At 42.2% G+C, this 17,494-nt stretch overlaps 1 protein-coding gene across 1 annotated transcript in view; it reads left to right on the top strand.

Annotated features, from left to right (window-relative positions):
• Positions 1-585: 585 nt before the first annotated feature.
• Positions 586-17,494, top strand: part of LOC116855484 (neurogenic locus notch homolog protein 3-like) — a 75,994-nt gene continuing 59,085 nt past the window's right edge. The window contains exons 1-3 of the mRNA XM_032838268.1: positions 586-629; positions 3,518-3,576; positions 6,872-6,980. Coding sequence (XP_032694159.1) covers positions 586-629; positions 3,518-3,576; positions 6,872-6,980 — 212 coding nt within the window. The remainder of the gene's footprint in view (positions 630-3,517; positions 3,577-6,871; positions 6,981-17,494) is intronic.

Here is a 17,494-nt window from a genome sequence, read left to right on the forward strand (position 1 = left end):
TTTACAAATAATAAGCTATACAGTACTAAATTCCACATAGCCAATTGATTTTCAAAGAAAGCTTTTGTTAGTTTTTGACCAACTCTTGTTTCTGTAGCCAAACTGTGGTTATAATTGATGAATGAATATAGTTCCTATATGAATGTTTGTTGATATTTTCTTTCACATTAAAGAGTAGACAAAAGAAAAACAATAAAAGACTGAGGCACCCCACATTTTGGTCTCTTAATAGAAGAATAATTTGGGGAAATAACTTAGTCTGTTACAACCTCACTGTCCTTATCTATTAAATGAAGTTATTAATAACAGATACTTCACAAATATTGATGGAGCAGATGAAATGGTGTTCATACAATGTCTGCAAAAATATCAAGTCCCCAAGAAATGGTTAGTAGCCACATCACCACCATCACCATCACTAGCATCATCATCATCATCACCACCATCACCACATCACCATTACCCCCACATTGCCACCCTCATCACCATTACCACCACCACCACCATCATCATCACCATCACCACCATCATCAGCACCGTCACCATAACCACCACACTGTCACCCTTATCACCATTCCCACAACCATGACCATCACCACCATCACCACCACCATCACCATTACCATCAGGTAATTATCACCGTCATCATCGTGACACTGTGACCTGAAACAGTCAAGGTCCTTCTCTTATCTTTGCTGTCCCCCTCTGGCATCAGGGCCCACCCATCAGGAGCACAGAAAGAAGCTGGCCTGCTGCTTCCTAGGTCCACTAAGTTCAGAAGTTCTTGAGTCAATAAAGCAGTTACCATAATAAAAAGTCATCCATCCTAGAAAACCTGCCAGAATTTCACTACTTTCCTCCTTATCTGTGGAGTGGGAGCCAGAAAGATTTCTTTAAATGAAGCCAGCAACTAAGAAAAATTAAAAGGGAATTTGAAGATGTAGTTATCTGGCTGCCCCAGCCCCAGCTACCCTTCTCTGGAATCTGAGAGAGGTCTGAGTGAAAGGCCAGGTCTGAGTTTCAGAAACAGGAGCCTGGAAAGCTCCCCAGATTGGAGGATTTGATGGGAAAGCTGATTGGGTTTTCTTGTTCTCTTGGAGCCTTGCTCTTTGGTGAGCTATCCCCGACTCCCACACACACAGACACACACACACACACACATATGCCCCCCAGGTGTTCACACCTTGGCGGATGTGACTTGGTTTCCTTTGCACTATGCTGACTTTTAAGCAGCAATTCTTCTCTTTAATAAAAGAAGATTACACAAGCTCCCAGGAATTTTTCACGAAGTAGAAGAAAATGGATGCATTGAGGTTCCTTTGGGAAAAGTAAACTTGGCACAGTACAGCAGACAGGGCCACACTGATCACCCGGGCAGAGATTGGGCCTTCTGGGGGGTCCTGTAACCTTATTATTCACATAGGATGACTTTTAGAGAACATTCCTGAAGAAGACTGGGATTAGAGCTTCTACCTGAGAACTGGGGCAGGTATGGGTACAACAGATCCAAAGGTAGCCCCAGACCAGATAGTTCATTTAAGATGAATGTGGGTTTGTGATTAAGGGTAGTAGAAAGAACCTCAGGTCAAGATCAGGTCATCAGCTTTCTTCTATGCCTGCATCTCACTGAGTGAACTTGGGCCCATTTTCTCATTTCTCTGTGCCCTTGTCCTCCAGAAAATGAGGAAGTTGAACCAGATTAGTAGTTCTTAAACTGTACTCTTTGTGCTCTTCAATTTGTACAGAGAGCCTCAGGGGCTGCCTGTGGGGCAAGCTGGAGATAAAAAGGCCCCAGGATCCCCATCACCACCACTTAGTCAACCAGAGCTGCTCCACTCTGATCCACTTTGTTTGCTGGGCATCTGTCTAAGATTGAAAAGTAAACTTCTGTAGTTAACAGAGATGCTGAGTGGGGGCATCTCTCACTCCTTCACCCCTTCTCATGGACTTATAAAGTACCCACCACATGTCAGGGACTGTGCTGGGCACTGGGACCACAGAGGAGGAGACCAAACAAGTCCCTGCTCTTATAGCCTTAGAGTCCACTAAAGAGAGACCAACAATCTGTGAACAACAAAATAAGATAAATACCAATGGTACTAAGTGCAAGTCAGAGAATTAAAACAGGGCAGTATGAGGGGCTCTGGAGTGGCTCAGTTGTTAAGCATCCTACTCTTGATTTCAGTTCAGATCATGATCTCAGGGTCATGAGATTAAGCCCCACATCAGGCTCCATGCTGAGCATGAGATTATCTCTTGAGATTATCTCTCTCCCTCTTCCTCTGTCCCTCCCACTCGTGCTCTAAATAAATAAATACATAAAATCTTAAAAAAAAAAATGGACAGGAGAGTGATCAGATAGACAGGGAGGAGGTAACATTTAGGCAGAAATCTGAAATGGTCCTTAAGTATGTGAGGAACAGAAAGATGGCCTTGTAACTGGGCACAGGGATAAGGGAGAGTCATACAACAGAGGTGGGAGAGGTGGGCATGTCTAAGATATGGAGGGCTCTGAGTCCCTCTAAAATCTGATGGTTTTTACAATTAGCAATTATTGTGAACCTCACACCTACCAACATCACTGACTTCCTAATACTTTAGACCTGAGAAGCATCCTCCAAGAGCAAAACCCCACCACCCAGCCACTGGTGTCCCAGCCCCTTGGAGGGACTAGTTCTGGGTAAATAAAGGGTCATTATCATCCATGTCCAGATGGTCCCCTGGGGACATGGGAACCACACACTTTACCTGGGAAGAGGACTGAGTTGGCATGGGCTTTGACCCACACAGACCAGCTTCTGTCACCCAGTGGACCACCTCAAGCAAGTCACTGTTCCCACTGCACACATAAAGATTCCATCTCTCTCAGAGCTCCTGAGAAAAGTAAATGAAATCTGGCCCATGTTAGGACCACAGAGCACTAACTGGTTTATGTTGATTGTGTTTAGAATTGCTACCTGTGGGCTAATCTCATAGCCTTTAAGCTAAGTCCTAAGGACATGAGCCAGGATTTTCCCTCCTCTGCCCTTTGTATGCTACCAGAAAAACTGTGAGTGCTCAATAAATGATCAGCAAATTAAAACATGAATTAAGAATAATGCTGAGCATGTGTGTGCAGGCATTGCTCTGAGGATGCCTGAAACTCCTTTAGCTCTCCCACAATCCCAGGTGGTATGTACTCCTGCTACCTCAGTTTTAAAGATGAGGAAATAGACAGAAAAAGACTAAGTTATTTGTAGGTTCCCACAGCTGCTAAGGGCACCAGAGCTTGACAGTCTGGCTCTTCTCAGCTGTCATCTGGAAGGACAGGAGAGCTGAACAAAGAACACATCCTGTTCTTCCACTGATGCTCTCAGAGAGGCCACATTTCCCAGGGGACTGTGGTGGGGGATGTACTGGGTCTGGTCCAAGGCAGCTGCAGAGGGCCAGGTTACAATGTAGGTCACATGCTCCAGCCTGGACAGGCCAAGGATCCAGCACATTCTCTGGCCCCAGGCTTTCCCTGTCACTGCTCCAGCATGCTGCAGCCTGGGCTCTGGATGGCCCTGGCCCCTCTGCTAGGCACCCTCAGTGCAGGTGAGTCAATAGCAAGATCGGTGAAATAATGCCCATGACATCTGGACTCATGCTATGTGTTGGGACCTGGGCTTCTACCTATATTCTCTGTTAGACGTCTTGTCAACTCTGTATATATATGACTAACACTAACTTTTCAGATGAGGTTCTGGGGTTCAGGGAGAGTAAACCACTTGGCCAAGGGCACACTGTAGGTAAGTGTCAGGCCCAGGTATGAACCCAGCCCACGGCCTTCATCATTGCTGGGTCAGTGCCTTAAAGGAAGGGTGGAAGGCATACACCCTGGCCTTCCTCCTCTGGGTTTCACTCGTGTGTGTGTGTGTGTGTGTGTGTGCGCGCGCGCGTGTGTGTGTATCCCCTCCCTCCATCTCCATGCTTTCGCTCTCTCCCTTACCCAAGTAAGTTTGCCTTCTACACACAGCCTTTTCCTCCCTAGGTTCTCAGGGATCACCCCTCTCTGGTCCCCTCATCCGACTCTGTCCCTTCTCTTGAACCCTGGAATTACATGCAGCCTGAGTAGTTTTGTATACTTAGTGGGTATTAATTTTTCCTTGTGAGATGTCTGCCTCTCTGGCCTCATGTGAAACAAGTACTTGTAGTTGGCTTTATCAAGTGCAATATATATACATATTATATAATCTTATAGCATATACAAATATATATATAGATATTTAATATATAAATCATATATCAAATATATATGTCATATATATTAAATGTATACATAATCTTTTCATTTATTGTTCACAGTTCTCTGAGGTAGGTTTCATGTCTCAGTATAACATGATAAAATCGAGGTGGACAGAAGCTGCTAACAGGTAGTGGGTGGAAGAGCTGGGGTCAGAGCCAGGTCTGTCTGTCCCCAAAGCCTGTGGCTTTCCTTCAAGAACCTGGAGCTTCCTAAGGTTTCCCACAAGAATTTGCTGAACAATCCTGAGGCAAAGCTCAGGCAGCTCTTCCTTGCTCTTCAGGGCAGCAGTTTTCAGGTGTGGGGTGTGGCCATAAGAGCACAAAGAAGGGCCACACATCAGGGCTTATGAACTGCAAGGGAGGTCCAGACAGAAGCCTTGCCATATCATACCCTGATTCATGCCACTCGTTCCACCAAGACCTCAGGGTGGCTCTGGCCAGTCATGTGATCTGAGTCCCCATCTTTCCACATGTAAAATGAGAGGGTTGACCAGATGAAATGTCAGCTCTATTATTCTATGATGCTGGTTGCAGGGCACACAAGCACCTGGAATTCTAGAAGGTGAGGGTAACAACAAAGTCATGAGTCTTCCTCACAGTGTCAGGTTTCAGGGGCCTTAGTTGGGAGGCTCTACGCCAATCTGTGGTCCAGTTACATCTGTGCTTTCCTCTTCCCATGTCTTAGGCTGGCCATATCTAAAAGAATGATCATCCTCAGCACCAGTCATTGTGCCCCATGTCCTCAGTGAAGACCCATTTTTTATGACAGTTTATCAATTATTGCAGGCTTTTGCTGAAGTAACATCATCACAGCAGAAGGTCCAGAGCAGAGGGTCTCTCTAGAGACAAAAAGGGAGCAGTGTCCTCACACCAAGCCTATTGCTCCTCTCCTTCGCTCTTCACAGGGGCAGCTGCCCTCTGCCTCCATGGTGGGGTCCAGGGCCACTTCTTGTGCCTCATCGCCTGCCTGCCAGGCCAGCACTCCATGGCTGGGAGCTGCCTGCAGTGCCCCAAGGGCTTTCAGTAAGGAGTAGACACCTTTGTGCCCTAGGAAAAGATGAGGAAAAGGGCAGGAAGGGCAATGCAACAGGGCAAAGGGTTCGGGGAGGTGGGGGCTGCCTGCTCTCTGGAAGAAAGTGGTCTTGTACAGGTCTTTTCCATGGTGGCCCTGGGTGTGATGAGCTCCCAGGGGCATTAGCCCAGGAGCCTGGGGTGGTTGACCCCCCAGAGCATGCCCAGGACACTGTCCCTGGACTTTTGACCTCAATCTCAGCCCAACTGAAGTGTGGATGCCAGATCTGGGCTCTCGATAGTCAATATTTCTCACCTGTCCTGTTACTTGGCAAGTCCTCACCTGGGAATTAGAGCTGGCCATCACATGATATGCTCTTCCCACTCAGCTCCTCCTTAACTCAGATGGTAACATAACCTGAATGGATCTGGATCCCAGGCCTTCAGGGCCTCTCCTCAGTTACTCAGTTTCCTTTGACTTTTGTAGCTGCCTCAGTGGCATGACAGCTCAGTAGCCATGTCCCACTGGAATCTGGGTTGCACCCCCAGGAGTCACAGAAAGCAAGGGCTGCCAGGTGATCCTGGGGAAGAGCATCCCCTTTTCAACTGTTTCTGTGGGAGGGGCCATGGCAGTTATCAAGAAGTCCCCAGAAGAAGTTAAATTTCTCAGGGTCTGGAGCAAGTATGCAAAAAGTAAAGTGGTGATGCTCCCCTTGGAGAAGCAACCAACACTCCCTGCTGACTTCTTTTTTTTTTTTTATTAAAGATTTTTATTTATTTATTTGACAGAGAGAGATCACAAGTAGGCAGAGAGGCAGAGAGAGAGAGGGGGAAGCAGGCTCCCTGCTGAGCAGAGAGCCCAATGTGGGGCTCAATCCCAGGACCCTGGGATCATGACCTGAGCCAAGGGCAGAGACTTTAACGCACTGAGCCACCCAGGCGTCCCTCCCTGCTGACTTCTGACCCAGTGCTCGGGAACTTGCCCAACCAGTTCAATGCAGAAACAAGGAGAATCTACCCTTCCTGTGGGGATCAAATGAGGTGATATCTGTGAAGTTCGGGGAGGTTCAGAGTTACTATTCCCATGTGATATGCAGTTAAGATAGAAACTATGGTGCCGTGGTGCAAATGCACAAAGCCCCCACCTCATGGCCCAGTCATTCACTTAGTAGGCGTCACCAGGCACCTACTGTGTGCAACACTGGGTAGAGGATAAGGATCAGGCAGACCTCTGTCCCCTCAGAGCTTGCCATCCTTCAGAGCTGTGCCCCTAGCAACAGCTACAGCTCAATGTTAGTGCTGGAGCTGCATCCACCAAGATTCAGACAAGAAGTGGGTGAGAATCTCCCCCTTAACCATGAAGCTCTATGGATCACAAGAATTAATTCCACCTCACCATGACAAATGGAGGCAGTGTTGGTGGTGATTTTCCTTACAGAGGAATTTGGAAGGGAAGAAAGGTGAGGAGATCTGCAAAGACACTTGGCAAAGTAAGCACCTGAGCCAAGATTCCCAATTCTCAGCAGCCTCCAGGTAGAAATGTTAGGAAGGACCTATCTGCCCTCTCACCTTGTGTTTCCCTGTTGTCTCTCAGTGTTAGCTGTTCAGGCAGGAGCCAAGTATGAAGCATGCTGCCTGTGTCTTCTGCCCTCTGGGCTACTTCTTCATAGACAGAGTCCTCAGCTGCCAGCCCTGCCCCACAGGTAGGTGAGAATAGACTAGGACCTGATGACATTGAGGAAGGACCAACACAGGGTAGGCTAGGAGAGTCCTCTGATTGGCCTAAACCCTCTGGAAATCCAAAGGTCTCTGAGAGGACACCTACCCCTGGGCCCCAGACACACCCACATGGCTTGTGGAGAGTGAAATGGAGGTAACACAGAAGGAAAGAAGTATGCAGAGTGGTAAGGCACATAAGCATCAGACGATGGTTCAAGTACCAGCTCTCTTCCTTGTATGTCTCCCTTGTATGATCTCTTCCTTCCTTATCTTGGCAAAGTTTTATAGTTCTTAGTGTACAGGAGCTGCACATTTGTTAAACTTACCCCAAGTAATTCATGTTTTTGGATGCTATTATAAATGAAACTATATTCTTTATTTCTATTTCCAAGTGTTGGTAGCTAGTTGGTTTTTTTTTTTTTACTTTGCTTTTTTTTATCATTTTTTAAAATTATTTTTTTCTTTTTTTAATTTAAATTTTACTTTGTTAACATACAGTACATTATTGGTTTCTGGAGTCAAATTGAGTGATTCATCACTTACATACAACACCCAATGTTCATCACAAGCACCCTCTTTAATACCCATCGCCCATCTAGCCCATCCACCACACCCCTCTTTCCATCAACTTTCAGTTTGTTCTCTATTATTAAGAGTCACTTATGGCTTGTTTCCCTCTTTCCCTCCCCCTCCATTTCTCACATATGAGTGAGATATGGTATTTGTCCTTCTCTGACTGACTCATTTCACTTAGCTACAACCATGTCATTGTAAATGGCAAGATTTCAAGTAATATTCCTCTGTGTGTGTGTGTCTGTGTGTGTGTGTGTGTGTGTGTGTGTACATATATATACATACCACATCTTCTTTATCCATTCATCAGTCAATGGATATCTGGGCTCTCTCCATAGTTTGGCTATTGTTGATAATGCTGCTATAAGCATCGGGGTTCATGGACCCATTGAATCTGCATTTTTGTATCCTTTGGCTAAATACATAGTACTATAATTGCTGGATCGTAAGGTAGTTCTATTTTTAACTTTTTGAGGAAACTCCATACTGTTTTCCAGAGTGGCTGCAACAGTTTGCATTCCCATCAACAGTTCAAGAGGGTTCCCCTTTCTCCATATCCTCACCAACACCTGTTGTTTCCAGAGTTGTTAATTTTAGCTATTCTGACCAGTGTGAGGGGGTATCTCATCATAGTGAAATACACATAACAAAACTTAACATCTTAACCATTTTAAGTATACAGCTTAGTGGTATTAAATACATTCATAATGTTGTCCAACTATCACCATCATCCATCTGCACAGCTCTTTTCATTTTGTAAAACTGAAGCTCTATACTCATGAAACAATAATCTCTATTCTCCTGTACCCCTAGCCCTTGGCAACCACCATTCTACTTTCTGTCTCTATGATTTTAACTACTCTAAGTATCAGGTAAGTAGAATCATACAGTATTTGGGTATTTTTGTGACTGGTTTATTTCACTTAACATAATATTCTCAAAGTTCATCCATGGGTACACCATATGTCACAATCTCCTTCTTTTTAAAGGCTGTATAATATTCCATTGTGCATATAAACCACATTTTGACTTTTCATTCATCTGTTGATGAACATTTGAGTTGCTTCCACATTTTATCTACTGTGAATAATGCTATGAACATGAGTATACCAATACATCTTTGACCCTGACTTTTTTATATTGACTTTGCATCCCTCAATCTTACCTGTTTCATTTATTTGTTATAGTAACTTTTGTGTGTAGATTTCATAGTATTTTCTTTTTGTGCAATATGTTATCTGTGAATAAAGACTTTTTAACTTCTATTTTTTCAGTCCATGTGCCTTTTTATTACTTTTTCTTGCCTTGTTAGGCTGTCTATGGATTCTAGTATTACTTTTCAATAGAATTGGACATCCTTGCTTTATTTTAGATCTTAAGAGAAAGTTTTCAGACTTTTACCATTACATATGATATTAGTTCTAATTTTTTTCTCTAATTTTTTTATAAATGCTTTTATTTGGGTTGAGGAAATTCCCTTCTATTTCTAGCTTGCTGAGAGTTGTTATCATAGATAGGTATATAATTTTCTCCTTTTTCTGCATTGATTGAGATGAGCATATCGTTTTCTTCTTTGTTCTAATAAAATGATAAGTATCATTGTTTTTTGGATGTTAAACCAATCTTGCATTCCTGTGATAAACTCCACATGGTTGTGATATTTTATCCTTTCTACATATCATTGAATTTGATTTGCTAGTATTTTTGTAACAATTTTTACATCTATGTTCGTGAAAGATATTAGTCTATAGTTTTCTGATTTTTAATAATTTTTAAAAATTAATTAATTAATTAATTTTTAATAAGCATATAATGTATTTTTATCCCCAGGTGTACAGGTCTGTGAATCACCAGGTTTACACATTTCACAAGCACTCATCATAGTACATACCCTCCCCAATGTCCATATCCCCACCACCCTCTTCTGTCCCCCCTCCCGCCAACAACCCTCAGTTTGTTTTTTGAGATTGAGTCTTTTATGGTTTGTCTCCCTCCCAATCCCATCTTCTTTCATTTTTTTCTTTTCCTACTCCCCAACCCCCCCACATTGCATCTCCACTTCCTCATATCAGGGAGATCATATGATAGTTGTCTTTCTCCAACTGACTTATTTCACTAAGCATAATACCCTCTAATCCACATTGTCGCAAATGGCAAGATTTCATTTCTTTTGATGGCTGCATAGTATTCCATTGTGTATACCATTGTGTATATATACCACATCTTCTTTATCCATTCATCTGTTGATGGACATCTAGGTTCTTTCCATAGTCTGGCTATTGTGGACATTGCGGCTATAAACATTCAGGTGCACATGCCCCTTCAGAGTACCATGTTTGTATCTTTAGGATATATACCCAGCAGTGCAATCGCTGGGTCATAGGGTAGCTCTATTTTCAGTTTTTTGAGGAACCTCCACACTGTTTTCCAGAGTGGTTGCACCAGCTTGCATTCCCACCAATAGTGTAGGAGGGTTCCCCTCTCTCTGCATCCTCGCCAGCATCTGTCATTTTCTGACTTGTTAATTTCAGCCACTCTGACTGGTATGAGGTGGTATCTCGTTGTGGTTTTGATTTGTATTTCCCTGCTGCTGAGTGATGTGGAGCATTTTTTCATGTGTTTGTTGGCCATCTGGATGTCTTCTTTGCAGAAATGTCTGTTCATGTCCTCTGCCCATTTCTTGATTGGATTATTTGTTCTTTGGGTGTTGAGTTTGATAAGCTCTTTATAGATTTTGGATACTAGCCCTTTATCTGATATGTCGTTTGCAAATATCTTCTCCCATTCTGTCAGTTGTCTTTTGGTTTTGTTAACTGTTTCCTTTGCTGTGCAAAAGCTTTTGATTTTGATGAAATCCCAATAGTTCATTTTTGCCCTTGCTTCTGTTGTCTTTGGTGATGTTCCTAGGAAGAAGTTGCTGCGGTTGAGGTCAAAGAGGTTGCTGCCTGTGTTCTCCTCAAGGATTTTGATGGATTCCTTTCTCACATTGAGGTCCTTCATCCATTTTGAGTCTATTTTCGTGTGTGGTGTAAGAAAATGGTCCAATTTCATTTTTCTGCATGTGGCCGTCCAATTTTCCCAGCACCATTTGTTGAAGAGACTGTCTTTTTTCCATTGGACATTCCTTCCTGCTTTGTCAAAGATTAGTTGACCATAGAGTTGAGGGTCTATTTCTGGGCTCTCTATTCTGTTCCATTGATCTATGTGTCTGTTTTGTGCTAGTACCATACTGTCTTGATGATGACAGCTTTGTAATAGAGCTTGAAGTCCGGAATTGTTATGCCACCAACTTTGGCTTTCTTTTTCAATATTCCTTTGGCTATTCGAGGTCTTTTCTGGTTCCATATAAATTTTAGGATTGTTTGTTCCATTTCTTTGAAAAAAATGGATGGGATTTTGGTAGGGGTTGCATTAAATGTGTAGATTGCTTTAGGTAGCATAGACATTTTCACAATATTTGTTCTTCCAATCCAGGAGCATGGAACATTTTTCCATTTCTTTGTGTCTTCCTCAATTTCTTTCATGAGTACTTTATACTTTTCTGAGTATAGATTCTTTGCCTCTTTGGTTACGTTTATTCCTAGGTATCTTATGGTTTTGGATGCAGTTGTAAATGGGATTGACTCCTTAATTTCTCTTTCTTCTGTCTTGTTGTTAGTGTAAAGAAATGTAACTGATTTCTGTGCACTGACTTTATATCCTGACACTTTACTGAATTCCTGTACAAGTTCTAGCAGTTTTAGAGTGGAGTCTTTTGGGTTTTCCATATATAGTATCATATCATCTGCAAAGAGTGATAGTTTGACTTCTTCTTTGCCAATTTGGATGCCTTTAATTGCTTTTTGTTGTCTGATTGCAGAGGCTAGGACTTCTAGTACTATGTTGAACAGCAGTGGTGATAACGGACATCCATGCGTGTTCCTGACCTTAGCGGAAAAGCTTTCAGTTTTTCTCCATTGAGAATGATATTTGCGGTGGGTTTTTCATAGATGGCTTTGATAATATTGAGGTATGTGCCCTCTATCCGTACATTTTGAAGAGTTTTGATCAGGAAGGGATGCTGTACTTTGTCAAATGCTTTTTCAGCATCTATTGAGAGTATCATATGGTTCTTATTCTTTCTTTTATTAATGTATTGTATCACATTGATTGATTTGCGGATGTTGAACCAACCTTGCAGCCCTGGAATAAATCCCACTTGGTCGTGGTGAATAATCCTTTTAATGTACTTTTGGATCCTATTGGCTAGTATTTTGGTGAGAATTTTCGCATCTGTGTTCATCAAGGATATTGGTCTGTAATTCTCTTTTTTGGTGGGATCCTTGTCTGGTTTTGAGATCAAGGTGATGCTGGCCTCATAAAATGAGTTTGGAAGTTTTCCTTCCATTTCTATTTTTTGGAACAGTTTCAGGAGAATAGGAATTAGTTCTTCTTTAATGTTTGGTAGAATTCCCCTGGGAAGCCGTCTGGCCCTGGGCTTTTGTTTGTTTGGAGATTTTTGACGACTGTTTCAATCTCCTTACTGGTTATGGGTCTGTTCAGGTTTTCTATTTCTTCCTGGTTCAGTTGTGGTAGTTTATATGTCTCTAGAAATGCATCCATTTTTTCCAGATTGTCAAATTTGTTGGTGTAGAGTTGCTCATAGTATGTTCTTATAATTGTTTGTATTTCTTTGGTGTTGGTTGTGATCTCTCCTCTTTCATTCATGATTTTATTGATTTGGGTCCTTTCTCTTTTTTTTTTTTTGAGAAGTCTGGCCAGGGGTTTATCAATCTTATTAATTCTTTCAAAGAACCAGCTCCTAGTTTCGTTGATTTGTTCTATTGTTTAGTTTTTATTTCATTGATTTCTGCTCTGATCTTTATAATTTCTCTTCTCCTGCTGGGTTTAGGCTTTCTTTGTTGTTCTTTCTCCAGCTCCTTTAGGTGTAGAGTTAGGTTGTGTATTTGAGACCTTTCTTGTTTCTTGAGAAAGGCTTGTATCACTATATATTTTCCTCTCAGGACTGCCTTTGTTGTGTCCCACAGATTTTGAACTGTTGTGTTTTCATTATCATTTGTTTCCATGAATTTTTTCAATTCTTCTTTAATTTCCTGGTTGACCCATTCAATTTTTAGAAGGATGCTGTTTAGTCTCCATGTATTTGGGTTCTTTCCAAATTTCCTCTTGTGATTGAGTTCTAGCTTCAGAGCATTGTGGTCTGAAAATATGCAGGGAATGATCCCAATCTTTTGATACCAGTTGAGACCTGATTTATAACCCAGGATGTAGTCTATTCTGGAGAATGTTCCATGTGCACTAGAGAAGAATGTATATTCTGTTGCTTTGGGATGGAATGTTCTGAATATATCTGTGATGTCCATCTGGTCCAGTGTGTCATTTAAGGCCTTTATTTCCTTGTTGATCTTTTGCTTGGATGATCTGTGAGGAGAGTGTTAAAGTCCCCTACTATTATTGTATTATTGTATGTATTATTGTATTATTGTCAATGTATTTCTTTGATTTTGTTATTAATTGGTTTATATAGTTGGCTGCTCCCATGTTAGGGGCATAGATATTTAAAATTGTTAGGTCTTCTTGTCTGACAGACCCTTTGAGTATGATATAGTGTCTTTCCTCATCTCTTATTAGAGTCTTTGGCTTAAAATCTAATTGATCTGATATAAGGACTGCCACCCCAGCTTTCTTCTGATGTCCATTAGCATGGTACATTGTTTTCCACCCCGTCACTTTAAATCTGGAGGTGTCTTCAGGTCTAAAATGAGTTTCTTGTAGGCAGTATATGGATGGGTTTTGTTTTTTTTATCCATTCTGATACCCTGTGTCTTTTGATTGGGGCATTTAGCCCATTAACATTCAGGGTAACTATTGAGAGATATGGATTTAGTGCTATTGTATTGCCTGTAAGGTGACTGTTACTGTATATTGTCTCTGTTTCTTTCTGATCTACTACTTTTAGGGTCTCTCTTTGCTTAGAGGACACCTTTCAATATTTCCTGTAGAGTTGGTTTGGTGTTTGCAAATTCTTTCTGTTTTTGTTTGTCCTGGAAGCTTTTTATCTCTCCTTCTATTTTCAATGATAGCCTAGCTGGATATAGTATTCTTGGCATGTTTTTCTCGTTTAGTGCTCTGAATATATCATGCCAGTTCTTTCTGGCCTGCCAGTTCTCTGTGGATAGGTCCGCTGCCAGTCTAATGTTTTTACCCTTGTATGTTACAGACTTCTTTTCCCGGGCTGCTTTCAGGATTTTCTCTTTGTCGCTAAGACTTGTAAATTTTACTATCAGGTGACGAGGAGTGGACCTATTTTTATTGATTTTGAGGGGCATTCTTACCATCTCCTGGATTTTGATGTTTGTTCCCTTTGCCATATTAGGGAAATTCTCTCCAATAATTCTCTCCAATATACCTTCTGCTCCCCTCTCTCTTTCTTCTTCTTCTGGAATCCCAATTATTCTAATGTTGTTTCATCTAATGGTGTCACTTATCTCTCGAATTCTCTCCTCATGGTCCAGTATTTGTTTGTCTCTCTTTTGCTCAGCTTCTTTATTCTCTGTCATTTGGTCTTCTATGTCACTAATTCTTTCTTCTGCATCATTTATCCTAGCAGTAAGAGCTTCCATTTTTGATTGCACCTCATTAATAGCTTTTTTTATTTCAACTTGGTTAGATTTTAGTTTTTTTATTTCTCCAGAAAGGGCTTTTATCTCTCCAGAGAGGTTTTCTCTAATGTCTTCTATGCCTTTTTCGAGCCCGGCTAGAACCTTGAGAATCGTCATTCTGAACTCTAGATCTGTCATATTACCAATGTCTGTATTGATTAGGTCCCTAGCCTTCGGTACTGCCTTTTATTCTTTTTTTTTTTTGTGGTGAGTTTTTCTGCCTTGTCATTTTGTCCAGATAAGATTTGCTTTCTCCTCCTCTGGAATGCACTGTTCTCCTTGGTGAGTGAAGTTGGTCTTGGCTAGGTTTCTTGTTGATCTTCTGGGGGAGGGGCCTGTTGTAGTGATTCTCAAGGGTCTTTGCCCCAGGCGGAATTGCACCTCCCTTACCAGGGGCCGGGCTGAGTAATCTGCTCGGGTTTGCTGCTCGGGTTTGCTTTTGGGAGCTTTTGTTCCCTGAGCGCTTTCTGTAGAGTTCTGGAGGACGGGAATGAAGATGGCAGCTTCTGAATCTCCGGCCCGGAGGAGCCGAGAGCTCGGGGTCCCATTCCTCAGTGTGCCCTCAGAGAAAAGCGCCCAACCGCCCCCGTCTCCCTGGCCTCCAGTTGAGCTTGGAGGAAAGCGCTCAATTGCTGGCACTTGGAGAAAAGCACCCAGTCTCTTCCATCTCCATGGCCTCCGGCCGCGCTCTGAGCTCACCCAGCCTGCGACCAGTTCAAGGTAACCCCAAGCTGAGAGCTCACTCCTTGGCTTTGTCGCTGTAGCTGGCTTCCCCACTCTAATACCTGTGAGCTCTGCGACACTCAGACACCCCCGGTCCTTCTGTGACCCCATGGGACCTGGGTTACGCTGACCCCACGTGGGCTACTCCCTGGTTTAGCCTCTGGAGCGATGTCCCTCCGTGGAGCAGACTTTTAAAAGTCCTGATTTTGTGCTCTGTTGCTCTGCCACTTGCTGGGAGCCGGCCCCTCCCCCCGTGGTCTATCTTCCCGTCACTTTGGATTCACTTCCCTGCAGGTGATCGATTTTCTGTTTCTAGAATTGTTGTTCTTCTCTTCGATTTCCCGTTGGGTTTGTAGGTGTTCACAATGGTTAGATAAACTATCTAGCTGATCTCCTGCTACCTGATGTTGTCTCAGCTTGCTACTTCTCCGCCATCTTGACTCCTCCCCTTTTATCTGGTTTTGATATCAAAGTAATACTGGTCCCACAAAATTAATTAGAAAGTAGTCCCATGCCTCAATTTTATGAAAGATTTTATGTAGATTTGGTATGAGTTATTTTATAAGAGTTATACAGAAGCCAGTAAAGCCATAGGCCTAGAGTTTTCTTGTTGGGAAGGTCTTTAATTACAAATTCAAAAATTTAATAAATTTAAGGCTATTCAGAATTTTTGTTTCTTCTTGTGACAATTTGGTAATTTAAGTCTTCCAAGGAATTTATCTGTTTAAGTTGTAAAACTTATTGTCATAGAGTTGCTCTTACTATCCTTTTGGCATATCATCTGTGGTGATTCTGTTTCATTCCTGATATTGGTACTTTGTGTTCTTTCTTTTTTTTCTGGACTGGTCTAGTTAGAGCTTTATCAATTTTATTTACCTTTCCAAATAACTAGCTTTTGTTTTTATTGATTTTCTTTATTTTTCTATTTCACTGATTACTGCTATTATCATATCCTTCCTTTTACTTGCTTCCTAAGATGAAAACAGGTCATTGATTTTACACCTTTCTTGTTTTCTAATATAAGCATTTAGTATATAGGCATTTAAAACTAAAAATCTAAATCTCTGCATTGCTTTAGCTATAGCTCACAAATTTTATGATGTGAGGTTTTTATTACCATTAAAGTTAAAAAGTTTTCTAATTCCCTTCTGATATTTTCTGAATAGTAGATTATTTAGAAGTGTTCTGTTTAATTTCCAAATATTTGGGGCTTTTTGATGTCTTACTGATTTCTATTTTAACTCCATTGTGGTCAGAAAATATGTTTTCTAATATTTCCACATTTTGAAAGCTATTGAGACTTTTTAGTCATTTATGTGACTCTGGGACATTTATTTAAATTTTCCTTAAACCTCTCTTTCCTGATTTCTAAAATGGAGTTGATAATAATTATGACTAAATATACCTACTAAGTAAAGTCATATGTAAAAAGTTCAAATGGTACCTGCTATAGTCAGAACCAAGTTGGTCCTCACATGAATGCTGGGAACTCTGTGACTAAAAGAGTGGATAACAGGCCATTAGGTGCCTCATCTCAGAGACAAGAGCTCTCTCAGCATGCTCTGCTACTCATTGGTAAGGAACCTTCTCTGGCTAGGCACATGCACATGCAGTCCTCTGTTCTTCCTTCTTCCCCAGCTTCTGAGTGTTCCATAAGCCCCATTACTGCCCACGTTCTTAGAAGTCAGAGCAGGAAAGACAGAGAGAAACAGGCTGGGAAGGGGCCTGGGTAGAGCCCTACTTCATTCCAGAACACATAAATGTCAGGTGGAAAGAGATAGAGAGGTCCTCTTGCCCAGCTACCCACCCTCCCCACTGCTATGAGTCCTGCAATCCTTCCATCTTATGTCCACAAAGACTCTCAGGTTTGAAGTAAGTACTCTCTCAAGAGAGGATGCTCAGGGAATCCTATCCCACTCAGGTGTGCACAGATGATGCCATCACTGTGCAAGGATGGTCTGAAGTGACAGAGAACATGAGAGATACAGGGGCCCTGAAGAAAAGAAGGTAATGTGAAATAAGGGAAATCAGAGAATGCCAAGGTCCTAACAACCAGGCCTCCTCAGGGTGGGGTCGCCAGAACAGAGGAAACCAGGAGTTGACTCCAAGGTGCCCTCTACTCCCATAAGCAGCATGCACAAGACCACAAGACACATGCGGTTCTGAGGACCAGAAAAGGAGCATCTCAAAGCATCATCATTTTTATATTTTTGTTAACTTTTAGACTATGTAAAAAAATGTTTTTTTCAGTAGTAAAGAGTTCCTTCCTTAATTTTGTTTGAGTGGAAAATGAAGTGTGTCCACATTGCCAGGATACTGGCCAAAGGGCAGCAGTGGAAGAGGAATAGAGGGAGAGCCCCCACACCAGAAGGCAGTGGGGAAGCAGAGCTGACACTATGGTTGATGACATCTGCATGAGCAGGAGTGGCTTCTTGTCTCCATCCCTTCTCTTCTTCAAGGATATTGTCCCCACCTCAAAGTCACCCATCCTCTCCCATCCACGATCTTTGATTTATATTGTGGGACAGGATCAGAGCTGT

Source organism: Lontra canadensis, unplaced genomic scaffold, assembly GCF_010015895.1.
Source record: "Lontra canadensis isolate GAN:19392208 unplaced genomic scaffold, GSC_riverotter_1.0 scaffold103, whole genome shotgun sequence".
Taxonomy (NCBI): Eukaryota; Metazoa; Chordata; class Mammalia; order Carnivora; family Mustelidae; genus Lontra; species Lontra canadensis.